At 42.8% G+C, this 17333-nt stretch overlaps 1 protein-coding gene across 1 annotated transcript in view; it reads right to left on the bottom strand.

Annotated features, from left to right (window-relative positions):
- Positions 1–17333, bottom strand: part of Actr2 (actin related protein 2) — a 44148-nt gene that overhangs the window by 11302 nt on the left and 15513 nt on the right. Inside the window, exons 3-6 of the mRNA XM_032915825.1 lie at positions 15828–16043; positions 12698–12770; positions 2345–2481; positions 1816–1965 (exon numbers count right to left, since the gene is read on the bottom strand). Of these exons, the coding sequence (XP_032771716.1) occupies positions 1816–1965; positions 2345–2481; positions 12698–12770; positions 15828–16043 (576 nt within the window). The remainder of the gene's footprint in view (positions 1–1815; positions 1966–2344; positions 2482–12697; positions 12771–15827; positions 16044–17333) is intronic.

A 17333-nucleotide genomic window follows, 5' to 3' on the forward strand; every position in this document is an offset into this window, starting at 1 on the left:
GAATCTGTGTCATCCTTGCACAGGGCTAACCTTATCTACTTCGTTCCAAGTTTAGTGTATGTGCTGCCACAGTAGGCACACAAATCAAGTCTGACATTGCCAGTTCTCGCGGGCTGGCTTCATGCTACTTCCTTCAAAGCAATTAAGACTGAACATTAGGATCATAAACCACCAGGACAAATCTAGAGGTTGCTGGAGGTTATAAAGTACATTTTTATTGTACCCTTCAAACAGCACCCTTTTTTGTGGAGGGCAGGGGTGAGATAGGGGTCTCTTTATCTTGGCTGGCCTGGGACTTGTGATAGAGACTAGGCTGGCCTCAAGCTCAGGGATCCCCCTGCCTCTGCTTCCAAGATGGGAATTAAAGGCATGGTCTCTGACAATATTTTCATCCGTTTTTGACTTTTAAGACAGCTATTTACCCTTAGCTGGCCTAGAACTCATGGAACTCATCATACCAAGCTAGTCTGGGTTATTTTGGAGGCCCTGGGAGGTTGGTCTCATTACTTCTTGCTACTTCACTGATACTGTGGCACTTCTCGCCCCAGTATTCCGAGTGCCTCTATTACAGCATGTGCCACTGTTCAAATTGACCATGGAGACTGGCGCAGACTGGGTGACACTCCTTCCCTCTTGCTCTCTTCAATACCCCTTCCAGATTCAGCTTTACTCCCTTTGAGATCTTATATGGGGCCTCAGCTCCTCTGATTGTATTAGATGATGTTACTGAACCAACATGTCATAGTAATAATGATTTGTATGCCAGGCTAAAAGACCTACAGGTGATACAGAAAGAAATCTGCTCACAGCTGACAGCAGCCTATGCCCCGGGGACCCCTGAGACATTTCATCAGTTCCAGGTCAGAGACTGCAGCTACACTGAGCCCAGACACTCGAGCCTCACTAGAAAGGACCGTACCTGGTGCTACTGACCACCCTGATAGCCATCAAGTCTCAGCCCTCACCAGCACCACCATGCCCAGCACAAGTGTTCTTAAGCCCTGTGATCCAAGTTGTCACCAATCACAAATTTGTGCAACATAATGGATTTTAAAGTAACTCTGAAACCAGCCTGGGTTCTAACCCAGCTTGGGCTACAGCAAGACTCTGTCTGAGGGGAAAAAAAAAAAAAAAAAATCAAAGCATAAATATTTCCCAAAAATACATTGCTTAGATGATTAGCTCCATGACACTACAAAACCCTGAGGTCCAGGCGGAAATGATGCAGGACTGCAATCCCACCATTTGGGAGGCAGAGGCAGGAGGGAGACTCTGTCTCAGAATAGTGCAACAGTCTGAGGAACAGGTACACCACATTTTCACAAAGAGCTGGAAAGTCACGCAGCAAAGGAATATTAATGACCTCCATGATGTCTGACCATTATAATTGTGTTCTATTTTTAGAACTCTTAAGCAATATCACAGAGAAATAACACTATACAAAACATGTTGAGATATATTCTGAAGATGCTAGAATCTTAAATATAACCTCCAGTTCTAATTATATTCCAATTTAATTCTTGCTTTAGTTTGCAATACATGACCTCCCTAATAACTAGATCACAGAAGCTTAACATAGCAGGAGATATTGAAAAATCATATATAAACATATTACGGTAACTCAAACCAACAGTACCCACGTTAGGGTTGAGTACACATGAGACCCTCGGTATAATAATATAAATAAAATATAATATAATAAATAAAATGTAATAATATAAAAAAAGGTGTGTGAACAAACAAGCCAAAACTCTGGAGTCCTTCAGTGACATTAGTACCACAGATGTCCCAGTGTATGTTACATAGGATACTTACAGTGTATGACTCAACTAGCACTGTGGTCTCTAAGGCCAGCTTCTGCTCTTGCTCAATATTGTAACCCACATAACAAAGTTTTTCTTTAATCATGCGAACTGTCTCAAAGTCAGCAGAATGGTTGAAGGCGTATCCTCGCAACAGCAGCAGCTGGTACATTAAAAAAAAAAGTAAATTAATAATCTATGAGAATGAGTTTCACTGAACAAAAGTTAGTCCCCTGGGGGATAAAGTGGCTCGGACAGTAAGAAGCACTTGCTATTCATATCCATGACAGACAACTTCAGCTCAGTGCCTGGAACCCACAGCAAAGCCAGTAATGGTATACTGGGTGTCTGCGTGTGGGTACGTGCCTGAGAGGTGCAGGGGGAGGCAGCAGATCCCATGGGAGTCACAGGGAGTGGTGAGCTGGCCACGACGGGAACCAAGGTGTTTCTCTGCAAGGGCAGTATGTGCACTTGATCACTCTAAGTCAGTAAACAAACTAAAGGAAAAAACCTGGCTTTTATGATATTTTCCTCTCACTTACCTTGATAAGATACCTGGTAATATCCCTCCCAGCAATATCCAGCCTCCTTGTAAGGTGAGGGAGGGAAAAGCCTTCATATACTGGGCAAATGTGAGTGACACCATCTCCAGAGTCCACTACCACACCAGTCAGTAAACCTGCACAAGAACAGAAGGTTTGAGTTAATTCAGAAAAATCAAAGAGAGAAAGTTTCAAAGGTAGTAGAGATGCCACCCCCAGAAAAGTGGCCCGTAAGGCTTGGAGCCAGCACTTCCTTTATTCTTAATTCTATGAGTGTGGGCAATTTGCATCCACGCATATAGATGTACACCATGGGCACATCTGGTGCCGTGGACCCCCTGGAACCAGAGTTAGACGGTTGTGAGCAGCCATGTGGGTGCTGGGGATTGAACCTGGGTCCTCTGGAAGAGCACTCAATCTCCTAACCGTTGAGCCACCTCTCTAACCCCGCTTCTTGTTTGGTTTTTCTCAAGACAGATCTCTTTATGTAGTCCTGGCTGTTCTGGAGCTCACTATATAGACCAGACTGGCCTCATACTCACAGAGATCCCCCTGCCTCTGAGCACTGGGACTAAAGGTGTGCGCCACTAGGCCCAACTTCAGCACTGATCCCAGCCGGAAGCATTTGCTCCCTGATGGTTTGCTTTACAGTCTCCTTACAGTGGAGGGGGGGAGCGTGCATGCCATTTGACGCATGTGAAGTCAGAGGACAACATGGGGGGAGTGGAGGCGTTGGCTCTCTCCTAACATGTGTGGCCAGGGGATGAACTCAGGTGTCAGGCCTGGTGCCAAGTGGCATTACCCAAACATCTTGCCCTGGTGTTTTTCTTGTGAGGTTTTTAGTTCAATCGTGTGCTTCTTTAAGAGCTTGGGAAGAAAGACCTGCTACAGTTTCCTTTCCAACTTAATTACCGGATGCCCTTAAGTGAAAGTTTCTAAAGTATAATCATTAATTTATGGAACCGTAGAAGGATTTTAATGCAGCTACATGGCTACTCTGGCTGGAATACAGACAAGTCCTTAGCATACACCTTTAATCCTAATGAAGGGAAAGTTAGTTTATAGAAGGAAGCACCCATGTTTGAAAGTGATGCCTAATTGAGCGGCAAACTGACGAATCAGAGAAAGACTTGGCAGAACAGGGTATGCCCCACCAGGAGGTAGTCTGACCAGCCCAGTTTACATAGACAGGTTGGGGAGAGAGAACAAGGTAGACATAAGAGAGACAGAACTAGCCAGAGAATGACAAGAAGTCAGAAGATTAGATCAGACTGCCAAAGTTAGTCTGAGAATGATTCAGTCAGAAGCAGAGAGCAGAAGCACGTTTGAATTAGTGAGCTTGGTGAGGAGTTTGAGCCAAGTTGAACCTGCTGGCCAGAGCTCAGAAAGAACTATTAAAAGGTGAGCTTATTCAGCAGCAAGTCTCAGAGGCTGAAAACATTCTAGGCTTAGATTAGATTGTATGGAGGCTAGAAGCTTCCAGGACTAGGCCTAGGTCAGAAGGGAGAGGCAGTTAAACCCCAGCAACAATTACTACGGGAGATTAAAAGTTACCTTTACAGGAAACAGCTTTGAAAAATGACTACACAGTTACAAGACTGCACGTGAATCTGCTAGAACCATCCTGTCAGGGCTGGTGCTCAGACCTGAAACCCAGCTCTCAGAAGGCTTGTGATTGAAGGACCAAAAACTCTAGGTCACCTATCTTAAAACCCCCAAAACAAGGCCACCAACAGAGTAACTCTACCCCTCACTCTTCCTCATCTACAGGATGGCTAGAGTTCCTGGACAGTCAGAGCTACACAGTCATCACCATCTCAAAACAAAAGAAAAAATACCATCAACAACAACAAAAACCTCGAGGTGACATGTGAGCCCGGTGGGTCCCCAGCCAGAGCCTGTGAGGAACAGCAATGACTATAAAGAACGAGGGAGCTGCTGTTTCCTGTTTCCACTGCAAGGATTTGTTTATTTTTGTTCTTATTAAGGCAAGCGATCGTAACCACACCGCCTCAGCAGCCTGAGCAATGGGGCGAGAATGGACTCATCGGGTGTGCAATGTCTGGCCTGTGCTACTGAGAGCAGAAGCAGGGGTTGGTGAGTGGCTGTGAGGGAGAAGTCACACTTGCACAGCAAGCCTGGGGAAGTGAGCTCAAGCGCTGGAACTCATGTAGAGGTGGCAGGAGAGAACCAATTCCACAAAGTTGTCCCGATGGCTAAATGTACACATGGTATTGACATCACTTCCCAACCACAAATATTGCTACTATTAAAAAATGTTAAATATATAGTTATTTTAAATATATAATTTTTTTTGTGTGTGTGTGTGTGTGTGTGTGTGTGTGTATACACACACCCGCCATAGCCACAAAAGTGCATGCAGTTTAGGCAACTTTGAGCCACCCAACATGGGATGGGTGCTGGGGACTGAACTCAGGATCTCTGGAACAGTGCTCTTAAGCACTGAGTCATCTCTCCAACCTGTGGTGTTGTTGTTGTTGTTGTAGTAGTAGTAGTAGTAGTAGTAGTAGTAGTAGTAGTAGTAGTAGTAGTAGTAGTAATATTATTATTATTTGTTTTTTACGAGAAAGGGTTTTTCTGTGTATCCCTGGTTCTGTCTCCTGAGTGCTAGAATTAAAGGTGTGTGCCGCTACAGCATAAAAAAAGTTTGAAAAAAGCCAAAAGTCAATTCCGAGGGAACACAGCTTTCTAGCTGGCATACTGGAAAAAGTCTGTAATCCCAGCACTTGGAAGACAAAATGACAAGTTCTAGGTCAGGTTGGCACACACTTCTAGTCCAGCACTTTGGAGACAGAGGCAAGCACGACTACCCTGGTCTACACAGCAAGGTCCAGGAGAGTCCTGGCTACATACGGTGAGAGCCCAAGTCATCCTGGGTTATACTGGGAGTTGAAGGCCAGCCAGGGCTACATGAGACACTTCTAAGAACTCACAGTAAAACAATTTACACACATGTAGAGAGCAGAGGACAACTTTGTAGAGTCAGATCTCTTTCCACCCTTATGTAGGAACCAGAGAATCAAACTTCTTTACCCAGGGAGCCATTTGGCACACCCATTATAACGCACATTTTTTAAACCAAAATATACATTTTATTATTTTTGCATCTCTAAATAGTCTCTCTCCCTTTCATTTTCTTTTAACATAAATTTGCCTATGGACATATCACTGTAAACATGCTTAGTCTCATTTTCTTATATAAATTCACATGTTTATCTCTGACAACATTCCCATTTTAAGTTGTTACAATTTGTTTTTCCCTGATTAATGCTATAGCCCCAAAAACTATTATACTGCTATCTTTCAATCTTAATCTTCCAAGGAAGACTGTCTGGTTATGTGTGTCCTCAGGTACCTGCAGAGGACTGAGGGTTGGTACCGGCTGTCTTCCTCAGTAGTTCTCCACCTTACTATAATCTTGAACGATTTGCGTGTTTATTTCTCTCTGTCTGTGCATCTGTATGCATCAGGTAAGTATCCTCTTGTATCTCTCTCTCTACTTATTCCTTTGAGAGGGCTTCTTCTTGAATTGACTGGCGTTTCCTCTAGTAATGTGGAAGCCAGCAAGCCCTAGCAATCCTCCTGCCTTCACATCTATCAGAGCTGTGTTTTACACAGGTACTGATGTCTGACATCATGTTCTTGCAACTACACAGTTTTAACCACTGAGCAAACTCTCTAGCACTTACTTTTTCTTTAAATAGGGACTCTTACTGAACATGTGAGCTCACCAAGCAGGACAGACTACCTGGCCAGCAAACCCCCATCTTGACCTCCTGAATACTGGGATTACTGGCATGTGTGGCTATGCACAACTTTTATGTGGGTGCTGGTGATCTCGACTAAGGTCCTCAAGCTTTAAGGGCTGGCATATATCTACTGTGCTATCTCCCCAGCCCTGAAGACTTCCTATTGGAAAAAGTCATCATTTCTAATACCATACCCTTTTATCACTGGACTGTCTGTCTGAAAGTCCTGTCTGCCCTTTCATCTGTGTCTTCTCTAACCACTCGAACCTCCACCCGAGATTTCCCAATTGCAATTAATCTCTTCTACCCACTCAGACTTGACCATGGAGATAGACACCCCTTCCTAAAACACCAGGTCACTTCTTATTCAAAAAATTTCTACAATGGCTGTTGTTCGTGTTAAAATGTCTTTTCATCATGTATTTGTATGTGTTTGTGTGAGCATGTGTGTGCACAGGAGTACAGTGCCTATGGAGCCTAGAAGGGGGCACCCAGTGTCCTGGAGCTGGAGTTGCAAGCTGTCTGACCTGGGAGCTGGGAACTGAAACCAGGTCCTTTGCAGGAGCAGCAAGTACTCTTAACCATAAAGACATCTAACTTGCTTTTTCTGAAAACATTAGCCAATAAGTTAGGAAGAAGCATGGCTTGTAGTTATTTCATTAATTTTACTGGGCTATTGCTTCTTAAAATTAAGGAGTCAACAGTTCCATAAAATGGCCAAATATAGCCTGGTGGTGGCGGTGCACACCCTAATCCCAGCACTCGGGAGATAGAGGCAGGAAGGTCTCTGAGTTTGAGGCCAGCAGATCTACAGGTTGAGGTCCAGAAAAAAAAAAAAAAAAAAAAAACCATCTTGACCCCCCCCCAACCTCACTCAAAATACAGGCAATTAAAAGAGGCTGTCTCTTCAGCTGTCAGAGATTAATTTATAAATGTTGTAGGAAACTACATTAGCGTCAGTCTTCTTAACTCTGGTAGGGTAGCACTTACTGCTCCTGAGGGCTGCACAGGGCCCAGGACTACCGTGCAGCTCACCAATGCCCGTGACTCCAGCACTAGGGGAGCTGGCGCTGCCTTCCAGCCTGAGCGCCAAGCTCACACACATACATCCGTGCAAACAATGACACACGTAAGATAACTTCCTTACCCAATATGGAACTGTCATTACAGGTTCAAGCTTAGACCTTTTAAACTTTCCAAAACTGATGTTTATGAAAGTATTTATTCAGGTTAATACACTTTTAACTTTACTTTGTGTGCATGGGTCTTGTTTGCGTGTCTGTGCACTACTTGTGTGCCTGGCCTGTGGAGACCAGAAGTGGCCATCAGATCCTGAAACTAGAGTTCATATGGCTCTGTGCCACCACATAAATGCTGGGAATTTAACTCAAACCCTCTGGGAAATCAAATCCCACTGAAGTTCTATTTAAAATGAAGTATGGTAGAAGAAAGGAGGAAGGAAAAAATGAAGCCTGTGGTATGGCTCAGGGCTGTAAGTGCTGCCCGCCAAACCTGATGACCTGAGTGTGACCTCTGGGACTCCCATGGGAGAGAGAACGGACTCCTCCAAGTTGTCCACTATCAACACAGATTTTCAAGAAGTAAAATTATCCAGATGTGGACTTACCTAGACAAACATTTTTCTCTCTCTTGACAGAACATGTGTTTTTTTTCCTTCAAGTGAAAAATTACAGCTAGACTATTATCACCTTAAGAGCAAAGAAACTATATCTCACTGATAGAAACATTTTCTATATCAAATGCAATGTAAGACATATTACAGTTGGTAACTAAATATAGCTTTAAAAATTAATTTCCATCAGGAATGCTGGCACATAACTTTAGTTCCAGGACTCAGGAGGCAAAAGCAGGTGGATGTCTGTGAGTTCAAGCCAGCCTAGTCTATACAGCAAGTTTCAGGATAGCCAGGGCTTTATAATGACCCTGGATCCCATCTTAAACAACAACTCCCACCCGAAAAGAAACTTCAAAATTAATTTCCTGGGGCTGGAGAGATGGTTCAGCAGTTAGGAGCACTGTAGAGGGCCTGCATGCACTCTGTTCCCAGCACCCACATGACAGTTTTCAATAATCTATAAACTCCAGTTCCAGAGGATCTGACACCTCTTCTGATCTTTGCAGACTCCTGAATGTGACATGGGGTGTGTGTGTGTGTGTGTGTGTGTGTGTGTGTGTGTGTGTGTGTGTGTGTGTGTGTGCGCGCGCGCGCGCGTGCGCGCGCAAAACAAGTAAACATTAAAAACTTTCTTCAAGTGCTTTCTAAATACCTATATTAATACTATAATTTAAAACAAAAGACAAAACAATACAGTCAGGCATAATGATGAGGCTAAGGCAGGATATCATCTATGAGTTTTAGACTAGCCTGGTCTACACAGTGAGTTCCAGATGGCCAAGGCTATATTGTAAGACTCTCTGTCTCAAAAAAAGATAAATAGGGCTAGAAAGATGGCTCAGTGGTTAAGAGCACTAATTGTTCTTCTAGAGGTCCTGAGTTCAAATCCTAGTAACCACATGGTGGCTCAAGTAATGAGATCTAATGCTCTTTTCTGGTATGTCTGAAGACAGCTACAGTGTACTGGTATATAATAAATAAATCTTAAAAAAAAATAAAGTATGCATTTTTACTAATCTACATGTAAAATTATGGAGCTCATAATGAAAATTGATCTCCTAAAGTTATGAAAGAACCACTTGAAACATAAGAATGCAATCCTTACCAGCATGTGCCCCACACTGGAAGACTGAGAATTCAGCTATTTCCTCCTTTAGACTCTTTGGTATGCTAACTCAAAATTATGTTCCTGAATCTTTTCAGTTAAGAAGTTTCTTGAGGGTTAGAGAGATTGTTTCAGTGGTTAAGAGCACTGACTGCCCTTTCAGAGATCCTGAGTTCAATTCCCAGCAACCACAGGGTGGCTCATAATTATCTGTAATGGGAATCTGATGCACTCTTCTGGTGTGTCTGAAGGCAGCAACAGTGTACTCACATACATGAAATAAATAAATCTTAAAAAAAAAAAAAAATAGAAGTTTTTGAGGTACCTTTTTACTTCAAATGCTAAAGATTCTTTTGAACATACTGAAAGCCCTATAAATTGTCATCTATGTTCTGTTGAATTTATGAGATTATCAAAATCCAAAGAGCTCTTCCCATGTGGGAAATACTTGTTCTCAATAGACAGGGAGGGAGACTGGCAAGATGGCTCACCAGGTAAAGATGTCTGCCATGCCTGATGGTTTGACTTTGATACCTTGGACCTACATAGCGTAAGAAATCTATTCCTTCAAGTTGTCCTCTTGCTTACATAGAGATGCAGATGTCCGCTCACATGAGCGTACACACACACACACACACACACACACACACACACACACATAAATAAACTGGGGGCTGGAGAAATGGCTCAGTAGCTGACAGCACTTGATACTCTTGCAAAGAAGCCAGAGTCCGGTGCCCAGTACCCACATCAGGTGACTCACAACTGCTTCCAGGTTCCAGCTCCAAAGCTCTCCCTGACCTCTTCAGGCACATGTGCAGACACACAAACTCATAGAAATAAAACAAAGGACAGTGCGGGCAGCTGCCTAAACATGACTGGACAAGGATAGCACCAAGACACATGCTAATGTGTAAAATATATGAGACTTCATTTCCAGACAAAGAACTACCAGAAACTACAGAATGATGTACCGCTGAAGTGGTCAGCCATAGAAACATACATACAAGTGACAAATACAGATTTTGCAAATTCTATTTATATATATCTAGGAACACACACACAAAACAACAATAATTAAAGAAAAAGAACAATAATTAAAGAAAAAGAGGTCAGCAGAGCAGTTGTGGTACATACCTTTGATTCCAGCCCTTAGGAGGCAGAACTTCTAAGTTTGAGGCCAGCCTGGTCTACAGAGTGAGTTCCAGGACAGCCAATGGTACACAGAGAAATGCTGTTTTGAGAGAGAGAGAGAGAGAGAGAGAGAGAGAGAGAGAGAGAGAGAGAGAGAGAGAGAGAGAGAGAGAGAAAGGAAGGAAGAAAGAGGGGCAGGGGGGAGGGAAGGAGGCGGGGGGGGAAGGGGGAGACTATGGATCTGAGAAACAAAAGGGAATATATGGGAACAGTTGGAGGAGGAAAAGGAAGGAGAAATGATATAACTATTTCAAAAATTGAAGAGATTAAAAAGAGAAAGGCAGTTTCTTTCATTAAGACTGATTCATAAACTAGGAATATATTCTAAAATAACTTACTGTGCACTTGACTGGTACATGTGCTTTCGTTTTATACCCTTAGGGTTCACTATGGAGCACTAGCTGGCCTACAACTCACTGTATAGACGAGGTTCACTGGAACTCTCGGCCCTCTACATGCCTTTGCCTCCCTTGCCTTCCTCCCAACTGCTAGATGAGCAGTAAGATTTTTTGTGATGTCTTAGTTGGTTACTACTGCTGTGATGGAACACCACGACCAAAGACAACTTCGAGAGAAAAGGGTTTATTTGGTTCATCATCAAAGAAGGTAAGGACAGGAACTCAAATGGCCAGGGACCTGGAGGTAGAAGCCCATGTAGAGATTATGGAAGAATGCTGCTTACTGACTTGCTCCCTCCTCCTTCTCTTCCCCCTCTCTTCCTTCTTTGTGTAGCCCTGGCTGTCCTGGAACTCATTCTGTAGACCAGGATGGTCTCAAACTCAAGAGATCCATCAACCTCTGCCCAGAGGGTTGAGATTAAAGGCATGCAAAAAAAAAAAAAAAAAAAAAAAAAAAAGAGAGAGAGAGATTAAAGGCATGCACGACCGCCCATTCTTTTTTTTTTTTTTTTTTTTTTTTGTCACACATCTGCCTTTATTGTAAACAGCAGGTGGGACATGTAGCAATGGTAAAAAGTTAATTTACAAAAGCAGAGGCTCGGTGAGCTGCCTGGTGGGTACCTTGGAGACTCATACGTAGATGCCAACCCAGAGCAGGAGGAAGAGAACTCCAAAGCCCATGAAGAGTGAGGCCATCAAGGAAATGAGGAGCTCTTTGTAAATATCACAAGTGAGAGCCCAGGACCACCAGCCTAGCTTGGCACCACACACAATGGGCCGCCACCCAACCCCAGTCAATCACTAATTTGAAAGTTCCCTTCAGGTTCTGCCTCTAGCCCCATCTCACAGAAGCATTACTTCCCCCACCCCACCCCCACTCACCACCACCACCACACACACCCACACCCACACACACCCAGGATTTCTCTTTGGAGCCCTGGCTGTCCTAGAACTCCCTCTGTAGACCAGGCTGGCCTTGAACTCAAAGATCCACCTGCTTCTGCCTCCTGAGAGCTGGGATTAAAGGGTGGGTCACCACATTTTCTTAACCGAGGTTCCCTCATGTGTCAAGCTGACATAAAACTATCCAGCACACTAATTCTTTGAAATTTTTAAAGCAAGCAAACCAACCAACAACAACAACAACAACAACAACAACAACAACAACACCAAGCCAATTCTGAAGACAAATTCTGTTTATTCTCAATAAAGGTTTTACTTTAATTTGCTTATTCTTATTTTGTGTATGGAGGTGTTGCCTGCATGTGTGTTTGTGTAGTACATGCCTGCAAGTGCCCAAGGAGGCCAGAAGAGGACATCAGAACTAGAATTACAGACAGTTGTGAGCCACCATGAGGTGCTAGGAATTGAACCTGGGTCATCTGGAAGAAAAGCCAGTGCTCCTAATTGGTAAGGCATCTCTAGTCCCTCTTAGTGTATAAAATTTTGAAATGGTTTAACAGGAAAAAAAATACACTAATTTTTTAAAAACCCAATGTTACTTTCGGCATCGATGAAGCAAGTGAAGTGAATGTAAATGGCACTTTTATGACAGATGACAAAACTTGTAACCATGGGCAGGTAGGTGGCTCAGTAGGGAAAGCGCTTGCTACACAAGCATGGAGACTTCAGTCTGGATCCCCAACCAACATCCACAGGAAAACCAGGCATAGCAACACAGGCCAGTAGTTTCCGCACTGCAAAGTGGTGACAGGAGGATCCTGGAGGCTTATGACTAGGCATCCTAGTCAACCAGTGAACTCCAGGTCAACTAACAAGAGAAGCTGCTTCAAAAGATGTGGAGAATAAGGAAGACACTGGTATCAACCTCTGGCTTCTCCAAGTATGCATCCCTGCACAGACATGACGGACACACACAACTGTAAAGTCTTAAAGTGGGATCGTAGCAAAGTAATGGGCTTTTCAGGTTTTTGTTTGTTTGATTAAACTTTATTTACTTTAATCTTATCTGTAATAGTGTTTATCTGAATGTGTGTCTTTGCACCAAGTGCATGACGTGCTTGGAGGCCAGAAAAGGGCCTTGGAACTCTGGAACTGGAGCCACAGATGGCTGTGAGCCTCCATGTATCTATCCACACAGAAAAGCCTGAGCCCTCCCTTCACAAGAACATCTCTTAAGCACTGAGTCAACTCTCCAGCTCCCTAGTAATGGACTTTGGTGACAAATTAAGTTTCTGTGGCATATAGTATTTGCTGAATTAATTTTCCTAACAGTTAAGCTTTACTTACCTTGAGCATACAAAGTCAGAACTGCTTGGATGGCTACATATACACCAGAAAACTGGTAAGTTTCAAACATTACCTGAAAGCAGAAAGAGAAGAAAAATGGAGGTGGTTTATATAGAAGTCTATTTGCATTCATATATTTCCTTCATGCTCAAATGCAGATTCGTTGGTTGATTAAGGCGCCACCAAAGGACCCTGAACATCCACGCTAACCAGTTCCTTTCGCCCCTATAAAGCCTACCTCTAACTCCAGTTACTAGGGCAGAATCTTGGTAATCACATATAAACATGTGAGCTGAATCTCAAATCACTTCTAAGTGCTACAAAGATTTCTGAATATAGTATAGTCAGTGGCTAATCAGTATGAAAGGAAGTTTCACACAAAATCTCGTAAACTGACATTACTAAAAACAAAACAAACCCAAAACAACACACACCTGCCTGGGACCAGCAAGATGACTCAGCCAGTAGAGGCGCTTGCCACCAAGTCTAATGGCCCGAGTTTGAGCCCTAGGACATACATGGTGGAAAGAGAAAACATTCTCACGGGTGTCCTTTTACCTGCCACTCATGCGTGCTTGTGCACTCTCACACAGACACACAGGAAAAGGGTCAATGTAAAAAGAAATCAGATTAAAGAAGTAAAAAGACATATCTTCTTAGGACCGGAGAAATGGCTCAGCAGCTTAAAGTTCAATCTCCAGAACTCACACGGTAGAAGGAAAAACTTACTCCCCATAAACATCCATACGTGGATGCGCAAGTGTGCAATACACATGAGCACACACCAAATAAATAATGAAGAAAAAAGAAAAGGAGAGAAATATCTGCTTATTTCCCCCAAGCAGGGTCAAAACTGGCTCTACTCCCCACCCCCCTGGCAATTAAAAACAAATAATAAAAGAAATAGGATTGGGATGTAATTCAAGAGAAGAGCTCTTTCTAGCTTGAATTAGACTCTGGGTATGATTCCCTAGCAGTGGGAGGGATGGATGGATGGATGGCGGGTGATGGATGGGTGGGTGGGTGGGTGGATGGGTGGATGGATGGCCGGCCAGGTGTTGGATGGATGGATGGATGGATGGAGGGAGGATGGATGGAGGGATGGGGTGAGATGGATGGATGGATGGATGGATGGATGGATGGATGGATGGATGGATGGATAGGATGGGTGGATGGATGGATGGATGGATGGATGGATGGATGGATGGATGGATGGATGGATAGATGGATGGATGGATAGATGGATGGGTGATGGATGGATAGATGGATGATGGGTGATGGATGGATGGATGGATAGCTGGGTGATGGATGGATGGGTGGATGGATAGATGGATGGATGGGTGATGGATGGATGGATGGATGGATGGTAAAACGAGGTAAAGACAAACATAAAATGCTAAGTAACTGAGATGCCGAGGCAACTCAGTTGCCCAGACCCCTGCCTCTACTTGAGCCCAGGCCGTAACTCCACTTCACACTCAACTACACTGGATGCAAGAGGTGTTTTCTTGTGTCCTCTCTGGTCACACCGTGCTCATTCTCTGCATCCAGGTCAACTGAGAAAAATCTTGAATGATGTCTTTTGTTCATCCACTGTAAGCACTCCTTGACTGGTAGGGTAATCACTGAATATCCAGATTTGATAACTGATTGCAATGAGAACTATACAGAACTTCAAGTTGACAACTTTGGAATACCTCTTCATCAGTTAACCTGACCTTCTAACACACTACTCCAGCATCCATTTAATAAGGAAGCTGCTGCTGTGTAGGTATACATCAACAAAATGAAAAGTCCTCCAAATCCGTTATTAAGTGAAGAATTCAGCTCCCCTTCTGCCCTGACCTCAACAGCCTTCGTTCTCTTCTGCAGGTCCTGCCCTCTCTGCCCCACCTTCCTACCACTGTCTCCTCTCACTGCTTTGGTGAAAAGTACCCTCCATATGCCAAAGACTTTTAAGTTTTTATCTTGAATTCCACACTATTTTCCTGAACTCTTTACACACACACTCTTACACAAAATTGTCATTTCTACGCAGATGTTTAATAAGGACTCAAACTTGAACATACCTAAAATAAACTCTTCCTGATCACTGCCCGTAAATCCTATAATCCTATTCTGCTATTCTCAGCTCTTTCCTCATCCCTCTAACTACTCAAGCCAAAACTTCCCCAAGTGCCCCCCTCTATTACCTGTATTTAAACTGTAAGAAAATCCTTCAAAGTAAACTAACGATCTGGTACTTCTCGCATGTCTACTGCTATTCCTGACCCTACCCATCATTATCTTTCCTATAAACACTGTCAAAGTCTCTCAACTGGTGTCTCTTCTGCTGTCTCTCTGCGGCATGCTCACAACTCTGCAGTCAGAGACCTGTAAACCTGAGCAGACCTCTCCGTGCTGCAGCACCCATTGCCCCTCAGCACAGGCCAGCTCCCTACAGACACAGGCAAGGAAGGTGGTACTACCACTTACTCTAGCTTGTTTCTTCAGCCATCTCCTTCCCCATCCCCTCCAGCCACAGCAGTCACTTACTTGCCTGCTCTCAATGTACAGATGCCACACTGGCTGGTCTCTCTGCCTTGGAATGTTCTTTCCCCTACTGTCCTCAGTTTCCTTAGCCTGTCTTTATTAAACAGCACTGTCACGCAAAGACTTCATTCACCACCACAACTTCTCACTCCCTAACTTCACTATTTTTCCATTAGAACTATTGCTTTCTAATAAACTACTTAACTCAATCACTTAATTTTGGGAGAGGAGAGTATTCTCCTCTGCTAGCACATACATGTTCACTGTCCCTTATCCAAAATATTGGGGACCAGAGAGATTACTGATTTTAGATTTTGTAATATTTGCCTATTTACCAGGTGAGTTCCCTTATCCAAAACTCCAAAATCTACAATGTTCCAAACTTCAAAGTTTCAGTGTATCATTGACATGATCAAAACATTTCAGATTTCAGATTAGTAACCCTTATCCTATAGTAAGTGCAAAATAATCAGGATCTAGGGCGAAACAATTGCTTTACTTATCCCTTGCAGCCGAAGCAGCAAGAAGGAAAAAAAACTGACTTAACATTCTATCACAGAGATACACATGGATATCATCTCAGCCATCAAAGACTGACCTCAACGATCTTCTCTCTGTTTTTGGTTGGGTTCATGGGGGGTTCTGTCAGTAAGATTTTGCAGTTTCTGGTGTCTATACTGAGCTTCTCTGGCCCGAAGGTGTAGTCCCACAGGTGCTTCATATCGTCCCAGTTGCGCACGATGCCGTTCTCCATCGGGTAGTTCACTTCCAACATGGAGCGCAGCTCACTTGCCTCATCGCCAACCATGAGATCCTACAAGGGGAGAGGGAGGGGCTTTAAGATGGCCAGAGTTTTACATAGAGAAAACTCAGGAATGACTGAATTTTAAATTTTCTGGAACTTGCAGATCAAGTTTTTTATTCCAAAGTTAAAAATCTTTTCTTTCAAGAAGAGCTTACTAAGTTTAATCAATATTTGATATAGTATGTGTTTAAATCAATAAATTGACCTTACCTTTTAATACATGTTTCCAAAAGAAGAGCATTAGCACAAATAAAACCCACATTTGCACATTGTGAAGGGTCTGAATGGTTTCATCTGTTTCTTTTGCTCACATGTTCAAAAAATAAGTCCTGTGACATGTGAGATAGCACATCAGGGGAAACTTGAGAAATGCTCAATGCACACAAGCACATTTCTTTTCTATCAAAATGATTGACATGAATGTAGATGCAAAATCATAATGATTCTTCATCCCTCTGTAACAACGCATCATACACATATACACACACCCACCAACAGACTTCACAAATGTCTATATGTGTATGAATTAAAACAGCTCCTTTAAAGTTATCTCAAAGGACACATCTTTAATTGTGAAGTATGATATTCAAAATCAATGCTATCTTTCATAAAGCACAATACTTACAACCATTCTCCAATGAGGGCATATTTAAAGTGACCCGCATTTTAAAAAATAATCAAACTTTGTATGCATAACAAGGCAAGCAATATTCTATATTTAAATATTTTAGAAATAGACCTATGTTGATGAATCAATTTAGAAATTAGTACCAGAAATAGCTACTATTTGGTGTACAGTAACAGGTTCAAATTATGGGGAGATAAAGAAAAGCAACCACAAAACCAGCATGAGAAGATGTAAACGAAACTTTAAAAAAATTATGAACTTTAGAGGTGGGGATATTATTTTAGTGGTAAGAGTGCTTGCTTTAGCAAGTGTATAAGGCCCTGGGTTCAATCTGTAGCACTGGGGAAAAGGAGAAATCAGAACTAGAAATGTCCCAGAAAAGTAATTTTAATCTTTTAAACCAGGATGGGGAGCCTATTAAAAGCCAGATTTCTGGAAAATACACTAATGGCAAAAGGAAAGCAGAGTTCACTATAACTTTCTGTTGCAACTAATTCCTTATAAAGTCAATTCCCCAAAACCAACACTCTTAGCTGCTCAGACTTTCCGAGAAGAAAAGGCAAAGCTAGAAAGATCTCTACTGTGAACGCTGGATAAAAGCATGCTTGGTGATGTTCACTAGTATCTGTAACTTACAAAACAAATCAAAACAAACAAAAACCAAGGCATTT

This window comes from Rattus rattus, chromosome 11 (genome assembly GCF_011064425.1).
Source record: "Rattus rattus isolate New Zealand chromosome 11, Rrattus_CSIRO_v1, whole genome shotgun sequence".
Lineage (NCBI taxonomy): Eukaryota > Metazoa > Chordata > Mammalia > Rodentia > Muridae > Rattus > Rattus rattus.